At 39.9% G+C, this 16,249-nt stretch overlaps 1 protein-coding gene across 1 annotated transcript in view; it reads left to right on the top strand.

The window, feature by feature from the left end:
• LOC111265950 (guanine nucleotide exchange factor DBS) overlaps positions 1 to 16,249 on the top strand; it is a 155,049-nt gene that overhangs the window by 113,938 nt on the left and 24,862 nt on the right. Inside the window, exons 5-7 of the mRNA XM_086970739.1 lie at positions 9,391 to 9,596; positions 15,174 to 15,287; positions 15,731 to 15,847. Coding sequence (XP_086826865.1) covers positions 9,391 to 9,596; positions 15,174 to 15,287; positions 15,731 to 15,847 — 437 coding nt within the window. The remainder of the gene's footprint in view (positions 1 to 9,390; positions 9,597 to 15,173; positions 15,288 to 15,730; positions 15,848 to 16,249) is intronic.

The raw sequence follows: 16,249 nt of genomic DNA, 5'->3' as shown, positions 1-16,249 counted from the left end.
ATGATAGCTCTATGGCCTAGGCTCATATGCACGTGTATAGCAGATGCTATTGAAGATAAAGTGATGACGGAGCGGATATATAAGAGGCAAGCAACGTTAAGCCAATGTAGAAATGGAAAACGTACATGCGTGCGGCTGCGTGCTCTCTCATATCCCACATGATTGACGGTGTGTTTTTCGGTGTGACTTTTACTCTACAATATTAGAAAGGAGGTAGTCGTTAAGGAGCACAAGCTTTTTTTTACAGGTTGCAGTGCATAGATTCGTTTTCTATGATTTTCGACCCAACTGTTGCTGTGTATATATATATATATATATATATTATAGTCTTACATGATTCGTTCAATGGTCCTCGACAACCGTGGATTAGAGATGACGGCAAACTCGAAAATGTTATCGAGTTTTTCTTGTTTTACAGAAATCCTATATGGCAGGCTTGTTGTATTCACATATATACTGGAACCAATAATGCTTCGCGAGTAGCAAATATTAGTTTTTATGCTAGCGGGTACGGGATAAGTTAATCTTAAAGTCTATACCAAGCAGATATGATCACAATGCATCCATGCTTTGTTTCATACTCTATACAAGCAATACCCAGAATGTGAACAAGCTAGCCTTAAGGTTAAGCGGTGTCGAGCCGTATCTCCCGAAGTTTTAAAACATATAGCTTGACTGCCTGAATTCAACTCGGAAGCTAGGCCGACTCTGGCCCTGTAAAAAGCTCAAATGTATAACCAACGCATGTGTGATTTTTTGGTTACAACAATATCAATATATTTCGACAGCCATAGACCTGAACAAGGCCCAAACACACGAGATTTGAAACTGATGAAGTTCAACACACGTAAATATATAGGAGAGTACGGACAAAACATAGAAAGGAAACATCACAATATGTCTATTTGTATTGTTGCTCACTACATTTCATACCTGCTATTCATAGAAATCGATACATACTATGTGGATATACAAGCTTTAGGGCCACTTTGATGTAGATAAAAATCGGTATCCATGTATATAAACGTAGTCGACGGTATATGTACACACTAGGCAGATGTACGCGATATGAATCAGTGCGAACAAATTACGACAACAGTGAACGTGTACCTGCCCGTAAATTCGCCAAGCCCCCGTACGAGCGGCAGACTCAACTTTTTGCCGAACCTCAGAACCTCGTGCAGTAAATAGAGCAGCCGACAACAGGTGGAATAGGTTACGTAGAAGTTTGAAGGCGTATTTGGCTTCTTGCAGCTGTGTTGATAATTCTAAGCATAGCCCGTCTATCCATATACATATGCTGACTTAATGTCGAACCGATATCAAACCAATGTATACATTATCTTAGAGAAAAGAAAATAAAAATTCCTCTATTTACTTACTAGATATATATTACGCTTAACTACCCCAGCCTGAACCAAGCATGCGCATTGTCGAAAACGAGCCTTGTCGGATTCTAAAAGAAACAGCAAATGATTTGCAAATATTTGGTGAAGTAGAGGCTCAGTTAGCTCTAACAACGTAGATGTGCGCATTGTTAGCCCCCATAGGCGACGTAAGTATTAACTCTCTTGGGAAGTTGTCAAACCTGGGCTCTGCATAGGCTGCTTTTACGATCACTTTGTTCAGGTCCATGTACTGCCTGATCTCTGTTTTACCTGTAATTACAAAGTTTATACAGAATCTGCACCCATGTGTACATGCGTTATGACATTAGCTCACTTTTTCTATCATACACTTGCCTTTACGGGCAGATATGGGCATCGCCTTCATGAGCGGTAGCCCCTGTTTAATTGAAACAGTTCCTGTAGAGGAAATTAATTGGCCTTGTCCTTACTTTGCCTGACCATTGCAATTCGGTCGAACCCTAAAATATGAGATTGAACCTTCGCGACAGTGAGTCAGTCGTCTGCTATAACGTGTTACCTCATCATGCGAGATCGTATCGAGCTCCTCGACCATAACTGGAAACACATTGGGCTTTATATCGTTATACATGTATACGTCGGACATATAACATACTTAAATGTACCGCAATCTATGAGTGTATTTTTTCTTGTAAAGTGATTTAAGTCCACATGACAGACGGACTCTAGAGAGAATGAATACGTTACGCCAATTTTCAAAGGAGATCTAGGTTAGTTCTGTTAGTGTTATTAAGTAAATGAGGGAAAGTTCAAATGGTGCGAATTACCTTAAACTATAAGTTAATGGCTCGGGAAATTCTTTGTTTACAAAAAATAATCGATGCGTCACATAGACAGAGCGATTCGTTCAAAATTGATTAATTTCACTGTTTTTTACTGATAATTCACTGTTAGATACGAGTACCCTCTAGCTGATTGCTTCATATATATATAATAATAACAGTATAGTAGACCGACACCCGCGGACTTTAGCCGGCGTCCGTTTACCACCAAACGCATTTTATTTTACTCGTGTATAAAAGTTAGGTACAATTAAAATAAAGGCAATGCCATATAACGCCTACAATCTAATAAATGCTTTCACGTTCAAATGTAACTTTTCACGTATATAATTGTCTATATATACATGACGTTCGCTGGCGTATCAGTGCAGACAGTCCTGATAGTCGACTATGTGCATCCAAACGGTAGCGCGATGTAGCTTTAATCATAAAAAATAAAAAAGGAATTGTCGGCGTTAGTGTACGACTAACCAAACTAACATAACGATTTATAAACAAAAAAAAAAAGACCAAATTTTCTCTAAAATTAAAAAATATTAGGTCGACCTGCTGCATCGTCAACGAACACGTTCTCATGGTAAAATTTTAGCGACCATATTTCAGGCGATCATTTTGGGTCTTTCAAGTCGCCCAAGTTGACAGCGGCAGGTTGCCAATATCTACACGCAATAAACGTTGCAGGAACGAAACACATAGTGGAACCTGGAGTACAAATTTATTATACAAGCGTCCGTAAAGATTCTGGGTATCACTACACGGACACAGTGAAGTTATATATCTTCGCATTCATCGATTTTTTTTCGGCCCTTTATCGGTAAAAGCGAAATGTTACACGTTTATTATATTATTTAATTGGTATAGGTAGTTCAATGTAGACATTTTATGATAATGAAACCGATCGAACAGCCCTCCTACCAACGTCGTACCGACCGTCTTGCATGAAATTAACATTATTTCTGTATTATTATTATTATTCATGTTTGATAATTGCTTTTACTGTAAAAGATACAGAAGTTTCTTTGATAGTTTTTTTTTTTTCTAATCTGAATTTTAGACGTTCGCTTGGTCACTTTAAATTCTGCAGGTTCCTGCAGGGTCCGCCGCTTCTTATGGTCTTTAGTTTCTCCAGTTCCGTCCCGCAACTTTTTTTTTTAACAAAGGCGTCCGCAATCTTCTATTTGAAGTCACTTACTTCATTTGAATTCGGCCACCTAAATAGTACAATTACAAGATCGGAAGCGACTTGCGCGCTTTGCAGGCTACAGTACGCTTAGGTAAAATGCAGAGTCGTCAAGCAGTCAATACTTCTAGCTATTGGGGTTTCTCAGACTAATTTAATTGACGCCAAACTCGGCTAATGGTGCTGAAGTGCTGCAAGAGGTCCTGCTTTGGCTAGAAAAGGCACCACAAGAGCTTGCTGCCGCTACTCCTTCGTTGTGAGCAAAGAACGCGGAGAAGCAGTTTCCTATTTACATTACGTCGTATGACACCCAACAGCTCAACCGTCAAAAAAGGATGTCCTAGGAAAATGTGCGATTTTTCTCTGCCGCCACAAATAATGGTCAGCGCACCTCAGCTCCCCAAAACTCACAGTTAACAGGCGGAGCGGGGCAGAGAAACCAGGAGGGCGAAAATGAGGCATTCGGGAACACAGGGCGCTCCGATGGCAGATTCCGGTGGGCTCTCCTCCTGCTGGTACACAGTACACAAAAGCACCCGGTTATGGATTTACGATTCTTAGCTGTGAGGCACCCGTCGACTCACGTCTGCACGCTGCATTGCATCTAAACAAGACAGGCGGCAAACGGAAGACCGCGCGGTCGAAGAACGAAGCCCAGCAACGACTCCCTCACTACATTAACAACAGCAGTAGCACCCTCATTATGTCAAACAGTGAGAATTGCTTTAGGCATTTTTAGCGCACCGTCGTGGCCTTGTTGCCCCCTCTTTCCACACTCTGTTGCGGTAACCTACTTGCCGTCGGTCTTTCGTGGCAAGTTTACACTGACAAAACTATTACAGCGAGAATAACACTGGCGCTGCCGTCACGTACCACGAAAGTAGCCCCATCATTTTGGTCACTTTGTTTGTTATAATGCGAGTACATATAGAACATGGAATATGGGAAAAAACAGTTGGTTTTGTAAAAAAAAACTTTAGTTGTGCATTGTATCTCCTCGTCGTGCGTGCACCTGATTCCCAGCTCAGACTTCCCATATACCATTGCTACACGTATAGAGTGTCCCGTTGAAATTCGGACGACCTCTATCGGATTGTCTGGCATAGTGGGCATAGTTCGGTTATCTCCCTTTAGGTGTTATAAGCAAGCAGTACTCCTAAAAACGAAAATACAAAGCCACAAAAAGCAGTGCATCGCTTTTGCAGTTTGAGTGAAGATCAGCTATTATCCAGTCTTTTTTTCGGGACACGCGCTTCACCGAAATTATAAATTTTCCTTTTTGCCCGCAACCGAAGGTCAAAAAAATTTACCGAATGTTGTGTGAAACAACGTGAAACATAGACATTATGTTTTTAGACACAAGTTAGCAAAATTTATCCAAATGGCGCGAAAATTTATATTCGATAATCCTGGATTCAACTACGGATTTTTTCTTGTTGAGACACTGTGTGTCTGTTTACACCTTTGGACTCTTTCGGCGTTTCGTAATCGGGAATTTTCGGTCTGCTATAAACCTAAATTAAAGCCCACTGGATTTTTTGTGTGTATTTCGATAGGTCTACACTTATCAAGATTGTTTAACGTATAATAACGATTAGACAGTTTAGCAGAGAAAAAATCGAAAACGACTGGTGAAGGATCACGGATTGAAGCTGTAATCGAGATGAATAGAAGTTATATTAAACAAATATGACCGTCAATAATAAAACATTCGGTTAAAATAAATCTTATAAATGCAATATAAAGAGCCCAAGTTTATTATTAGCCTTTGAATATGTCTGCGGCTATCAGAGCGAGTGGCAGTAATGTGCTCGTACATGCCACGCTACGATTAACTGAAGCCAACTTCCTTGATTCTAGTGTTAATATGGCCTAAATCTGTGGCTGGTTGAAAGTCGTCTCCGACGGTGTTCGATGACAGAAAATTTGGGCGCCAGGCCCGCAAAAGATTAGAAATGGCCACCGAGCTAGGTCCGTAAATTGGGCGCGTGGATATCTGAAAAGTGACCCATTTTAGAGTCGATTTTAAGAGAGGTGCACGCGATCTTGATAAACATGCTGTTTGAACGCTTTCTCTTCAAAGCAAAGCCAGTCGTGAGATTACTTCGCCGCTATAGGGTGAATGGGGGATGTTTGAATGGTTTGTGCGCGTTAAATGGATACTGCTTGATAAGCTAGCGGTCAAACCCGAATTCAGCGTGCTATTGACAGACATTTGAAGAACCGCAATATCGGCTAAACTTGCCTCAGCAGCTAAAGTCGGCTCGTCCTTCCGAGTTAATTCGAGTGGTCAAGGTTTTATACTGCAAAAACCTAACATTTACCTGCCACGTCAAATAGGGAACCCTGGTTGCTGTTGCCGCTCCGGGAGAAGGTAACTTAATGCGCAGCACCTGCGGATAGAAGATGGGCTATTAGGACAAGGAAAATCAGACCATTAAAAATACCGCCCTTAGTGCACTGATCATGACCCACCTACTGGACAGTCCTCGGTAGGGGGCAATAATATGGATCCTGCGGAGAAAATAGATTACTGGGTTCACCCTCTGTCAAGCCCTCTGTGACCATTGTCAAAATCAGCCAAAACCTTGGCGTTTCCAATCTGTCATCGAGGCCACCTGATCTTTAGCAGAAGCATGGCGTGCTACTGGAATATACGTTAGAGTACATGAGTTCATGCGAGGTTACGACGTGCACCGCGTTACTGGACACCTAAGAAAGAGTCACAGCCGTTATCACTACAGATAGACCACAATAAGGTATACTTCAGCCCGTCGGTAGGTCTGAACGTTTGAATTTGTTTCCATGAAGACACAGGGTGTTACTGGTTGCGTCGAAGCCCGTAAACGTTCCACTTGTTAGTTAGTTTGGCAACGCGACTCGACAAAGTACTAAGAAATCACGAAAAAATCTAGAAAGAGCAATGTCGAGTCCCTAAGTGCTGGAGGATTTCAGCTATAGGATAAGGACGTCCCACATGAGGAACACACGACCGAGTGGTAATGAGGAAAATATAACATTTAAGAAACAAAACGAGTTGTGAAGTACGTCTCGTCGGCAACAGCTTCTAATCTCTTTCAATCAGAAGGATATATAATATGAATCGTTCAATAAATTTGCGTATGCGGTTATATAAGATCAAAGAGTGAAGCGCTCGTTTCTGCCAGCCTACGACAAAGCTAAATCAATCCTTTTCCAAATATATGCAGTAACATATATACCTATACATCTAAGGAGAATAATCTAAACTGAAAGTTTTTTTTTTGTGTGCTCCTTCTATGACAGTATCTAAGCAAAGATAAACTTTATTATTATATTTGCTAGGACTGTCATTCCTTACGCTTAATACAACTATCGTTCATTGCGATTCAGAACATAAACTACACACAAGTCAATCCGCAAATAACTTGATAGTAATTATACATAAAGCGATATTTTTAGATGTAAACTTGTTCACCTAAACATGCTGCAAGTCCCAAAAATATAAGGAATACAGATGTTAAAGATGCCAAAAACGCGACCAACCTCAGAAAAGTAAGTATTGGAGAATACCTAGACGAGCCAAAATATGCCCCTTAATTCTTGAAGTAGAAACCCACGTGTATCAAAAATAGCTTTTTGAGCTTATGGTGATTTTAACTTCGAAGTCTCAATCCTATTTGAAATCTTTAAATCTAACTCATGGAAGTCCCCGATTTTCCAATGGCCACCTAAAAACTGACAATAAGGTATACCACCGCAAGAAAAATTTCGTTTCTAGCATTGGTGGGACTTCGCTCGGCTCTGGAAGATTAGATGTTCCATCATTTAATGCTAACGATACTTCATTTCTTAGTCCTTATGCTCTGTACTAGACAAACAAAATAAAGAATTTTGCTTCCAACTTCTACAACAACCTTGTCGTAAAGAAAAAAAGTTGTGCCAAACATCAAAGGACGTTACCTGTCTAGGCTGCATAAGGCTGGCCAATACAAAGCAGCACGAGTTGACTGACGAGTGTCTGAGTGAGTACATAAGCCAGTCCCTAGGTGGTCTGGACCTTTTGTGTACTTGACGGGACCACGTCATCGGTAAATCAGTGGCAAGGGGGCTGTCACCCACCATACAACTACTGGCAAAGACTACCACTACGCCCGATGTCATAAAGCCAGAATAGCAAATGTTGTATTCCCAAGACAGGATGCTTTGCGTCACCGTTATTCTCCCTACTTTGTATCATGCAAATGTTAGATAAGCAGGGGCAAACAAATCTTACATGAAAAGGGCGGGGGGTATTCAAGAGAATTCATTATGAATTGAGGGAACTACGCTCGTGCCAGGTTTGACTCGCAATATAGCTCAAAAGTAATGACTGCTTCATTCATCTAAGCAAGCTATGATGTTTCTTCAAAGTTGCTTTTTAAATAGCATAAACTGAATAATTTTAGTAACAGGTGCTGTAGAACGACTTAGTTTTTTTAATGAAATACGTGTGCATATTTGTAAAAAGCTGAAATCAGCCTTAACATGTGAGACTTCTTTCAAAAAAACAAGAAATATCTACGAGAAGTTATGACTTTGGTAGGATATCGTGGTACCTACTTTGATCCGCGAGAGTCTCAAGGTGACACATGTAAGCTGTAAAAACCGTTAATGATGTTTCCGTTTCTCTAGTACGTAGATCAGTCAGATTCTTGTTGTGTTTACGGTCATTCGTGGCGTAGTGATGAATCTGAGACGTCCTGACGTATTTGCCACAGCCTAGCGTGTAACTAGCGTTACGCCATGAAGCATGTGTGCTATTCATCAATGCTCGATACACACCTTTATGTAAGTTCGAATTCCTGAACCTTGAATGTTTGTGAAAGATTTATCCGGCACTTCTTATGGCAACGACGCTCAGTCCTGAGTGAATCTTCTACGGTCGACGCTTTTATGAGATAGATAAAAAAAATAACGTTCGGGTTTATGTGAAAATTTGAGTCTTCAATTTATGTTTTTCTCTCTCATCAACCTCCTAGGTTATGTTACGCGACAAACTGATCATAAAGGCGAATGCCAAATTCTCAAAATCTACCCTAGGCTGAATCGAGTTGAACTCTGGTGTTTACTATAAATAAACGCGCAAGGTCGACAAATATATTAGTAAGATTCTCTCTCACTTCAGAGTATATCTAAAAGGTTTGAACAATATTTAGTATACATCGTAATTAAGTGAAGATCGATAATAATCCAAGATAAACACTAACATGGATCAATCACTATGGAGAAGTCAGGATTCTAATGACATCTCCATGCTTTTATAGCAAAATAAAAGTGGCCATTAACATAAGGATTATCACGGGATATTCCAGCTGATCCAGACTGAGGTAGGATAGGACCAAGAATCAAATGTATATATTCTATGCGCATTACGTGATGTAACTTGTATGATCGAAGTTAATAAGAATCGTGTGTGCATCAAACATAACTCTGGTACATTAGCCTTAGTTATTGAATAGCTTTCATCCTTATGTATTGAACACGAAACACACATCAATTTCATTTACAGAAGTACGAAATTAGATTGGCTACCTTTTTTTTAGCGGCTTCTTTCAGATATTATTGACCGTCGCCCTCTTCTTCGCCAACAACAGCAAGCGTTCCCTCGCTTTTTCTATTACAGCCTCTACGTAGAATATTTGTGTGGTTGCCCGTCCTGGATATTGTTTGCTTGATATTAAGATCAGCTGCCAACAGAATGACGTAAGCCGACGTGGAACAATGGGAAGCTTTTGTAGACGTAACTTTTATGTAGACGTAACTTTATATATAGACACAAGACATACATGCATGTGGGTACCATTCTAGTCGAAACATATCGTCGGTACGTGCTTCTATAGACTTCCCAAATATGTCTGATACTGCTGCGGTGTGTCTGACACCGACTTTAATAAACAGTTTTCAGTATCATAGCTACGCAGCCGGCTTTATACTTACCTAATGTCAAATTTGTCTGTTATTTTTATTGCTTCAATTCTAGGTGGCCAAACGTGCGAAGGTCATCCTGTCCTTCATCTGCCTGATACAGGGACATTCTGTCAGATCCCTGATGACCACCTTCGCCGTCTGCTGCGATATTTAGCTGGAGTTCCTCTACCGCACGAGCAGAATGCCGGATTTGTTATCGTTGTCGACAGAAGAAGAGACAAATGGAGTTCTGTCAAAACCGTCTTACTCAAAATATCTGTAAGGGTTGTTTATTACGGAAACTGATGAAGCGCTACTGACAGAGCTATCGTTGCAGTTCCTATAGAAGACGACGTAATGCAGAAACGGCCAAATTTTCACTGACATTGGCCTAACTACCATTACGAAAAAGCCGTGCCTGTGCAGTTATATATGTTGATGTATACAACTATATATAATATGTGAACACGATTATGGACTATCGAATAAAGATTATCGGTAGTCGATAATCCTTTAACTAGTTCGGCGTCAGCTTTGAACAAGGGACGCAAACGAACGTACCCCCAAGAAGTTAACCATTGAATAGGGTAATTCGTCGCTACTGTTACATTAGATCGTTTCCTGCCGTCATATTGCTAACGTGTGAGCCGTTTGAGGAAGATCCAACAACCTTATGTTAATCCTAGAAGGGAGAGCTGCTCAAGCTTTTTACGATTGGCATTTAGATCTTTCTACGTCCTTTTCTACCCCCTGGCCTCGTTTGTAAGATAAACTATACTGAGCTTTTTCCTATAGTTAAATAAATAACCTAAATTTGTGTTTGTCTTGTTTTGTCGGCGGTTTTATTATCATCGTTGCTATTTCACCCTTCGACCGAACGGCTATCATTTATTGCTGTCATATAGTGCCAATTAAGTTTCGACGTTGTCCTATTGGGCTGTGTGACCCCTTTGTTGGATAGTTCCTAAAAAAGTTTCGTTGTACACCGAAATAGTTAAAAATATGCTTTACAACTCAGCTTGATCACTTAGCAGCAGGACGTTGTTTGTCGATCGGCTACCTGGTAAACAGTGCTGAACAACCCATATATTATAACACGACAATTATATCTTTTGTGAAGCTAATGGAATTCGGTGGAGCAGGGGAACTATCAACTGATTATGGTTCAGACTTGCTCCTTCTCACGCGTATTAAAAGGTATTCTGGATAGAAAAATAAATAGTAACTGTTAACAAAACTACTAAAGGTAGTCGAAAAAGAAAGATCAATACATTGACGTCCTGTCGCGGTAAATCTTTTTAAAAAACCGAATACTCGTATCCTGTAGATAACTGTATTTGCTCTCATAGCCAAAACCTAACGAACTCGAGGCGGATAAGAGTATACCTGTTTTGGAAACGTCAAAAACGTAGATGAACAAGCTTTGAAATAAAATTGCTCGACCATAGACGACGAACGCTTACAATTAAAACAGTGAAACAACTTCTGCGCACATAAGTGTTTACTTTTTGTAACGTAGATCTATATCTGCCGGGGACCTGACTACTATGGCGTGCTGCAGCGTGCAATGTAATGCACGCACTGCATAACATTGCACGCTGCAGCACGGTCACTATTACGGGACATGACGTAAGGATTTGGCAACGAAGCTTCAAGCCTTATAGTCAACGAAATTCAGACCTTCTTGAACTATTCCATTACTACAAACATGACTAGCTAAAGTAGACCATTAAATTTCGAACATCATTAACTTCTGCCTCTGTGAAGTACAAGCCTTTTAGTGCAGTGCCAAGTTTCAAGTTCATTCCACGATCTATATTATTAATGAACAAAAGCAGGCGAAAAAAATATGAGTGACTGTTAAAGATTATTCAGGTCTCATTGTTTTCAGTCAATGACAGTCGATGGGACCAATAGGCATTGTCCTAAGCATTTCCTATAACAAAATGATCAATTATATCACTAAAATACTTACGCCATAGCGTGCTACTGTTAACTATCTGCAAAAATCGCTATGGTACAGAGCAGTATGAAAACAGTGTAGGATGATCGGTCAGTCGTTGTTGATACCGATGCCAGTGCTCCTATACAGGATCATAAGAATTGCTTAAATAATGGCTACTTTTTTGTTTTATTTATAGCATTTCCTTTTGCAAAGACTTGCTTCAGAGACTAGCACCGAACGCCGCCTTATAAGATTATGAAAGGAAAAATAGGCTATTTTACACTAATCGGCAGTATTTACAGAATAAGTTTTGCAAGCTTCGTCGAAAAATATACATTTTTCACTCAATCCAGCCAAAGTTTTTAACCTCAGCAGACCAAAAACTGTTCAGTGTACAATCTGCATGCTCTGATTTATATTGGTAGCGTTTAGAAACTTTCTACCTAACAAACGTTATTATATTCTAGTATCGCTGTCATTTATCGTCGTTACGATAGCATCGGTGCTGGTTTGTCTTGTATGAGGATACGGCACGAGGGTGACTTTAAGTCCAGTTGCATCTTTTGTATCTTCATCGCTGATGGATCGGTGCTTATACAGATCCGAAAACCCGTACATTAGTGGTGTCGTTGCTTTTTCACTGTTCACCTTGTTACTCATTAGCCCTGTGCCTGCTGTGTCAGGCCACTCTGCTGTCGTTTGCATGCCACTGGTTACGTTTCTCTCAGAACCTGTCTTTGATCGTGAGTTCTCGCCAGTTGATTCGGCTCTAGAGGTGGGGGTAGTGTTCTCGGTGACTATCGTCGTGTATGTGTCTTCGCTTTCGGTCGGTTCGATAGCCAATTCAGTAGTATCTGTATTGTCGCCCACACGATTCGGGTTTCCCGTTCCATTTAATCCTCTGATTCCTGTTGGGCCGCTCACTAGCCCGTCAATAATCCTACCAAGCCACTTAGGGTGGTTGGATAATCGAAATGAAGACCAGAGGACAGCTTCACAAAAAGGAGCTACGAAAAATAACAACCAAGAAATGGCAAAGAAGACTACTAGCCTCATTTTGATACTATTGTATTTCGTAGCTTGAAGTTTAGCTTTTACTTCAACAGACGAATGGCTTGACGAAGATCGAAACCGAAACAAACAGAAGTTGTGATTGGGTTATTGTAAGAGTCGTTGTCTTTTAAAGGGTCAGATCATCGACAGCACTCTCTAATGGGGCGAAACTTAGAGGGAAAGGATTAAGTTTTTGCGCCAACTTAAGCCCATCCGAAAAATTGAAGTATCGAGAGAGATTGAAAAGGTAGCGAAGGAGGACGTTTCTGAAAAAAATGCATAATGAACTTTGCACTGTCGAGGTGAACATCGTCATATACATGTGCTTTTCATAATAACCTGTTAGGACTTGGCACAGCTTAAATCAGCAAAATCTAAGGCTCATTCTACTGCATTATAACCGTTAACAACAGCAAGTATCACTTAAGCTTACATTATAACCTCAAACGAACGTATGGAGGTGCTTTGGGCGTTGTGTTTTGGGTTTTCAGTAAGTATTTCGTTCAAAAAAATACTAAAACAGAGATCCATATACGTAGCAAGCTACGCAATTAAAGCTCGAAACACATTTACGACAAGGCCATTCCTATACTAAGGTCTTTATATTGCCTCTTCTTTCAAACATACCGAATCTGTTGGTAATGTATATTTTTGCGGAACTATAGAATCGTAGCTAATCAGAATTACTAGAATTCCAATTGAAACATAATAGAAATGTACCATAAGTTCGCTTTACACTGGAACATCAATGAAAACAATTCAGGTATATAGCTTCGATGGCAGCCTATGCGTCTGAATAGCCTTGCTCCATGTTAGAATTTTTGCTTCGATAAAAACCAACGGAACGTTGCACTATGTTCTACACGGTTCATACGTTGTCCGTCTCCATGCGGAGGTTCTCCAGCGCTACCAGATGCTGTCATTAAGCCTGCATACGTGATGCAGCTAGGCCACTAATTTTCTATTATTAATAATAAAATTGAATAGAATGAGAGGTTTTTTGCGCTTTTTCAGCTGCGAAGGATCGTTGTTAGATTCCAACCAGAATTTTTGTAACTGTTTTAATGACACTGCAAACCCAATGTACAGGAAAGGATGTACCTGACACGTAATATACGCTTTACCTCCCAACGTAAAACAATTGTGGAACCTTTTACGTTTTAATCACTCAAAGGAAGTAAATGATACGAGTTGAATTAATTTTTGCCTATTGTATGCAGATTTGCCTTAACAGGCTTTGCGCTAGGACTGCTCACCCCAACAATTTTTCGTGATGCTTATGAGGTTTTCTTCATGGCCAATTTAAGAATAGACTGATGTGCCTCTCCAAATCAAGTTTTTAACAATCAGGTTTAAAACAAAGTTAGGACTCGTTTGTTAATCAAACTTAACTTCGCGCGAATTCGCTCACTTCAGCAAACTTCAGTTCGCAATAGGTCTCAACAAATAATGAACAGTTGACTCTTCCGAAACGTCATGCCGTTCTATTCACTGAAGTTCGAGATACTGCATATAGATAGGTAGTATTTCAACCAAGTTAATGTGATTAAACGAAATCGTCCTTTAACTTGAAGAAATAATAAAAAGTTTCTTTTTGAGAATGCACGCTACTTTTAGGAACTAGCCGTCAAAAACTACACAAAAAGCATCCATAACGCTTCTGATTTCATTTACATCGAAGCATTTTCAGCTAATTTAGAGGTATAAATAAGAGACCTGAGATATTAAGGGTTCCACGGCCGAAAAGTGGCCCCCCTAAATATGCGGTACCTTTCTTTTTGCATATTATTAGTAAGCTTTCAAAGCTGGCCATAGACATTTATTAGATTTATGAAAGAATACGACATGTTCGAATTTGTCTAGCAACTATATATATATATATATATGTATATGGCTTGTTGTAATTGTGAGAGCAATATTCAAGATAACCATATTCGATGCTATCTTTAAATTGAATTATCTGAATGCTAGCTACGGCAAACCCCAATGAGATTTTCCTGTCTATCTAGGAGATAAAGAAGAACATGTACGATAGATGAAATAGCAAAAAAAAATAACGCATCTCTATGAGTTTTTTTGTGAACTTACGCAAACCTGTAGATTTTCATGAATTTTTGAAAACGTTAGAACGAAATACGTAGACCTCACTCGCAATTTATAATCCATTCAAATGATATTTCTACTTTACAAAGTGCCTCTACTGAAGGATATATTTCTGACGTACTAAAATATAGTAGAACTCTTTATTGGCAGTGAATCATTCCTAAAAAAATTGTCGTATCACAATTGCTTGTCTCCTTACCGAAGGATGCATCTCATTCTTTTCTTGAAAACCGAATGAACCCCATACGGACCTACTGCCAACCCCTCCATTGAGGTGTCAGCCCCAAGTAACGAAAACGTTCGCAAAACTAAGAACCCTTCGTGCATCTTGAAGGTTCAAACTGGGGTTATCGTTTAGGCCAATGTAAAAAACCTATTTAGAAGATCTACAGCGCCTGCTCGATCGTTGTGTACGAGGAAAGCATGAGTAAAAGTAGGCTCGAGATAGGGTTTGCTAGCTCGCCTTGCACAAAAGCATAACGAGAAAGAAAAAATATGGTGGATACGTGTCGGCTATAAAGCTAAGCTTTCGACCATAATTTCAGCATTCAAAGAAAGGTTTATCTACCGGTCACGTAGTAGAAGCGTTTTATTTCGGTCCCATGCAGCTGCCATCTTACTCTTCACTAGTTAGTTATCAGACAACAATAACTCTATCAAATATAAAACGTAACGACATTTCAAGCTTTACTTTGACGTCAAATACGCGCTGGGTGATTCGGCCTACTAAAATCCTGCTGTTTACTCTCTAATAGGGTTTCTTCCCTGGAATTATTCAGATCGTGTTTGTGCTCAAGCCAACGGGCTTTCTACAGAAAGCTCTATCCGAGGTGTCCCATAAACTGTTTAGGGATGAATTTAATTTCCAGGTAAGTTTTTAGCTACTTTTGTTAGAAACGCAAGCCTAATAAAGACGACGGAATATGTTATCGATCGTAAAACTTGTCCTTATCGCAGAAATCTTCATCAAAGAATCATTCAAATCGAACGTGGGCCGTTGTTTTCGTTAGAGGCATGCGACGTTTACCAGCCATGAATACCTGCACCTTTGGCCACCGAGCCCGCCGCTATGTGCTAATTGATATATCTAACAAAGTAAACAGTTAATACTTGTAATATTAGCTAATTAATATTAGATGGGTCATCATTATTTTCTATAGGTTCCGATAGTGATTGCCGACAAAAAAATCTAAACAATGTCACTGCGTTTTATTTGCTGTGATCGAGTTTGGCATACATATAGAAGATGCACAATTATGTAGGTCTTTTACGTAAAGCAAACTAAGGCTGTTACTATTAACTTTGATTTCAGGTGGTGCTTCTGGGCTCGACGTCCGAGCTCCACTCATACATCCATCCGTGCCAGCTCACTCAGGACGTCGGCGGACATTTACCTTACGACCATCGCCTGTGGTGCGATCAGCGCGCCGTACGTATTTTCGCTACCGACATTTACGAACGCTAATCATTAGCACAAATTCAGAACTCTACGGTGTCCTGGTTCCGTTCTTTCGTACGATCTTTTTAAAGGTTACATCTAGCTTTCTTATATAATATCGCAAAGGAAATAACAGGGAAACTAATACATTCCCGAACTATTTCTCACTTCTAGTAACGCAAGCAAAGATCTGATTTTGTACCTATAAATTAAATTCAGGCTACCATTACTGAAATGCGCTACAGGTTGAAACGGAAAGGAACATACGAGCCTATAGCTTCTCTGTTGGTATGACTACATTTATCTTATCGAAGCGATCTAGCGCCCATTCCACTCTTGCGAGCCTCGTATAAGTTGAAATATCTTCGTTTTAAAACATGCATCTTTAGAAAA

The sequence above is a fragment of the Varroa jacobsoni genome, unplaced genomic scaffold, assembly GCF_002532875.2.
Source record: "Varroa jacobsoni isolate VJ856 unplaced genomic scaffold, vjacob_1.0 scaffold_1031, whole genome shotgun sequence".
In the NCBI taxonomy this organism is placed as follows: domain Eukaryota; kingdom Metazoa; phylum Arthropoda; class Arachnida; order Mesostigmata; family Varroidae; genus Varroa; species Varroa jacobsoni.
Note: the sequence above shows the minus strand (reverse complement) of the source record. Positions and strands in the feature narration are given on the sequence as shown.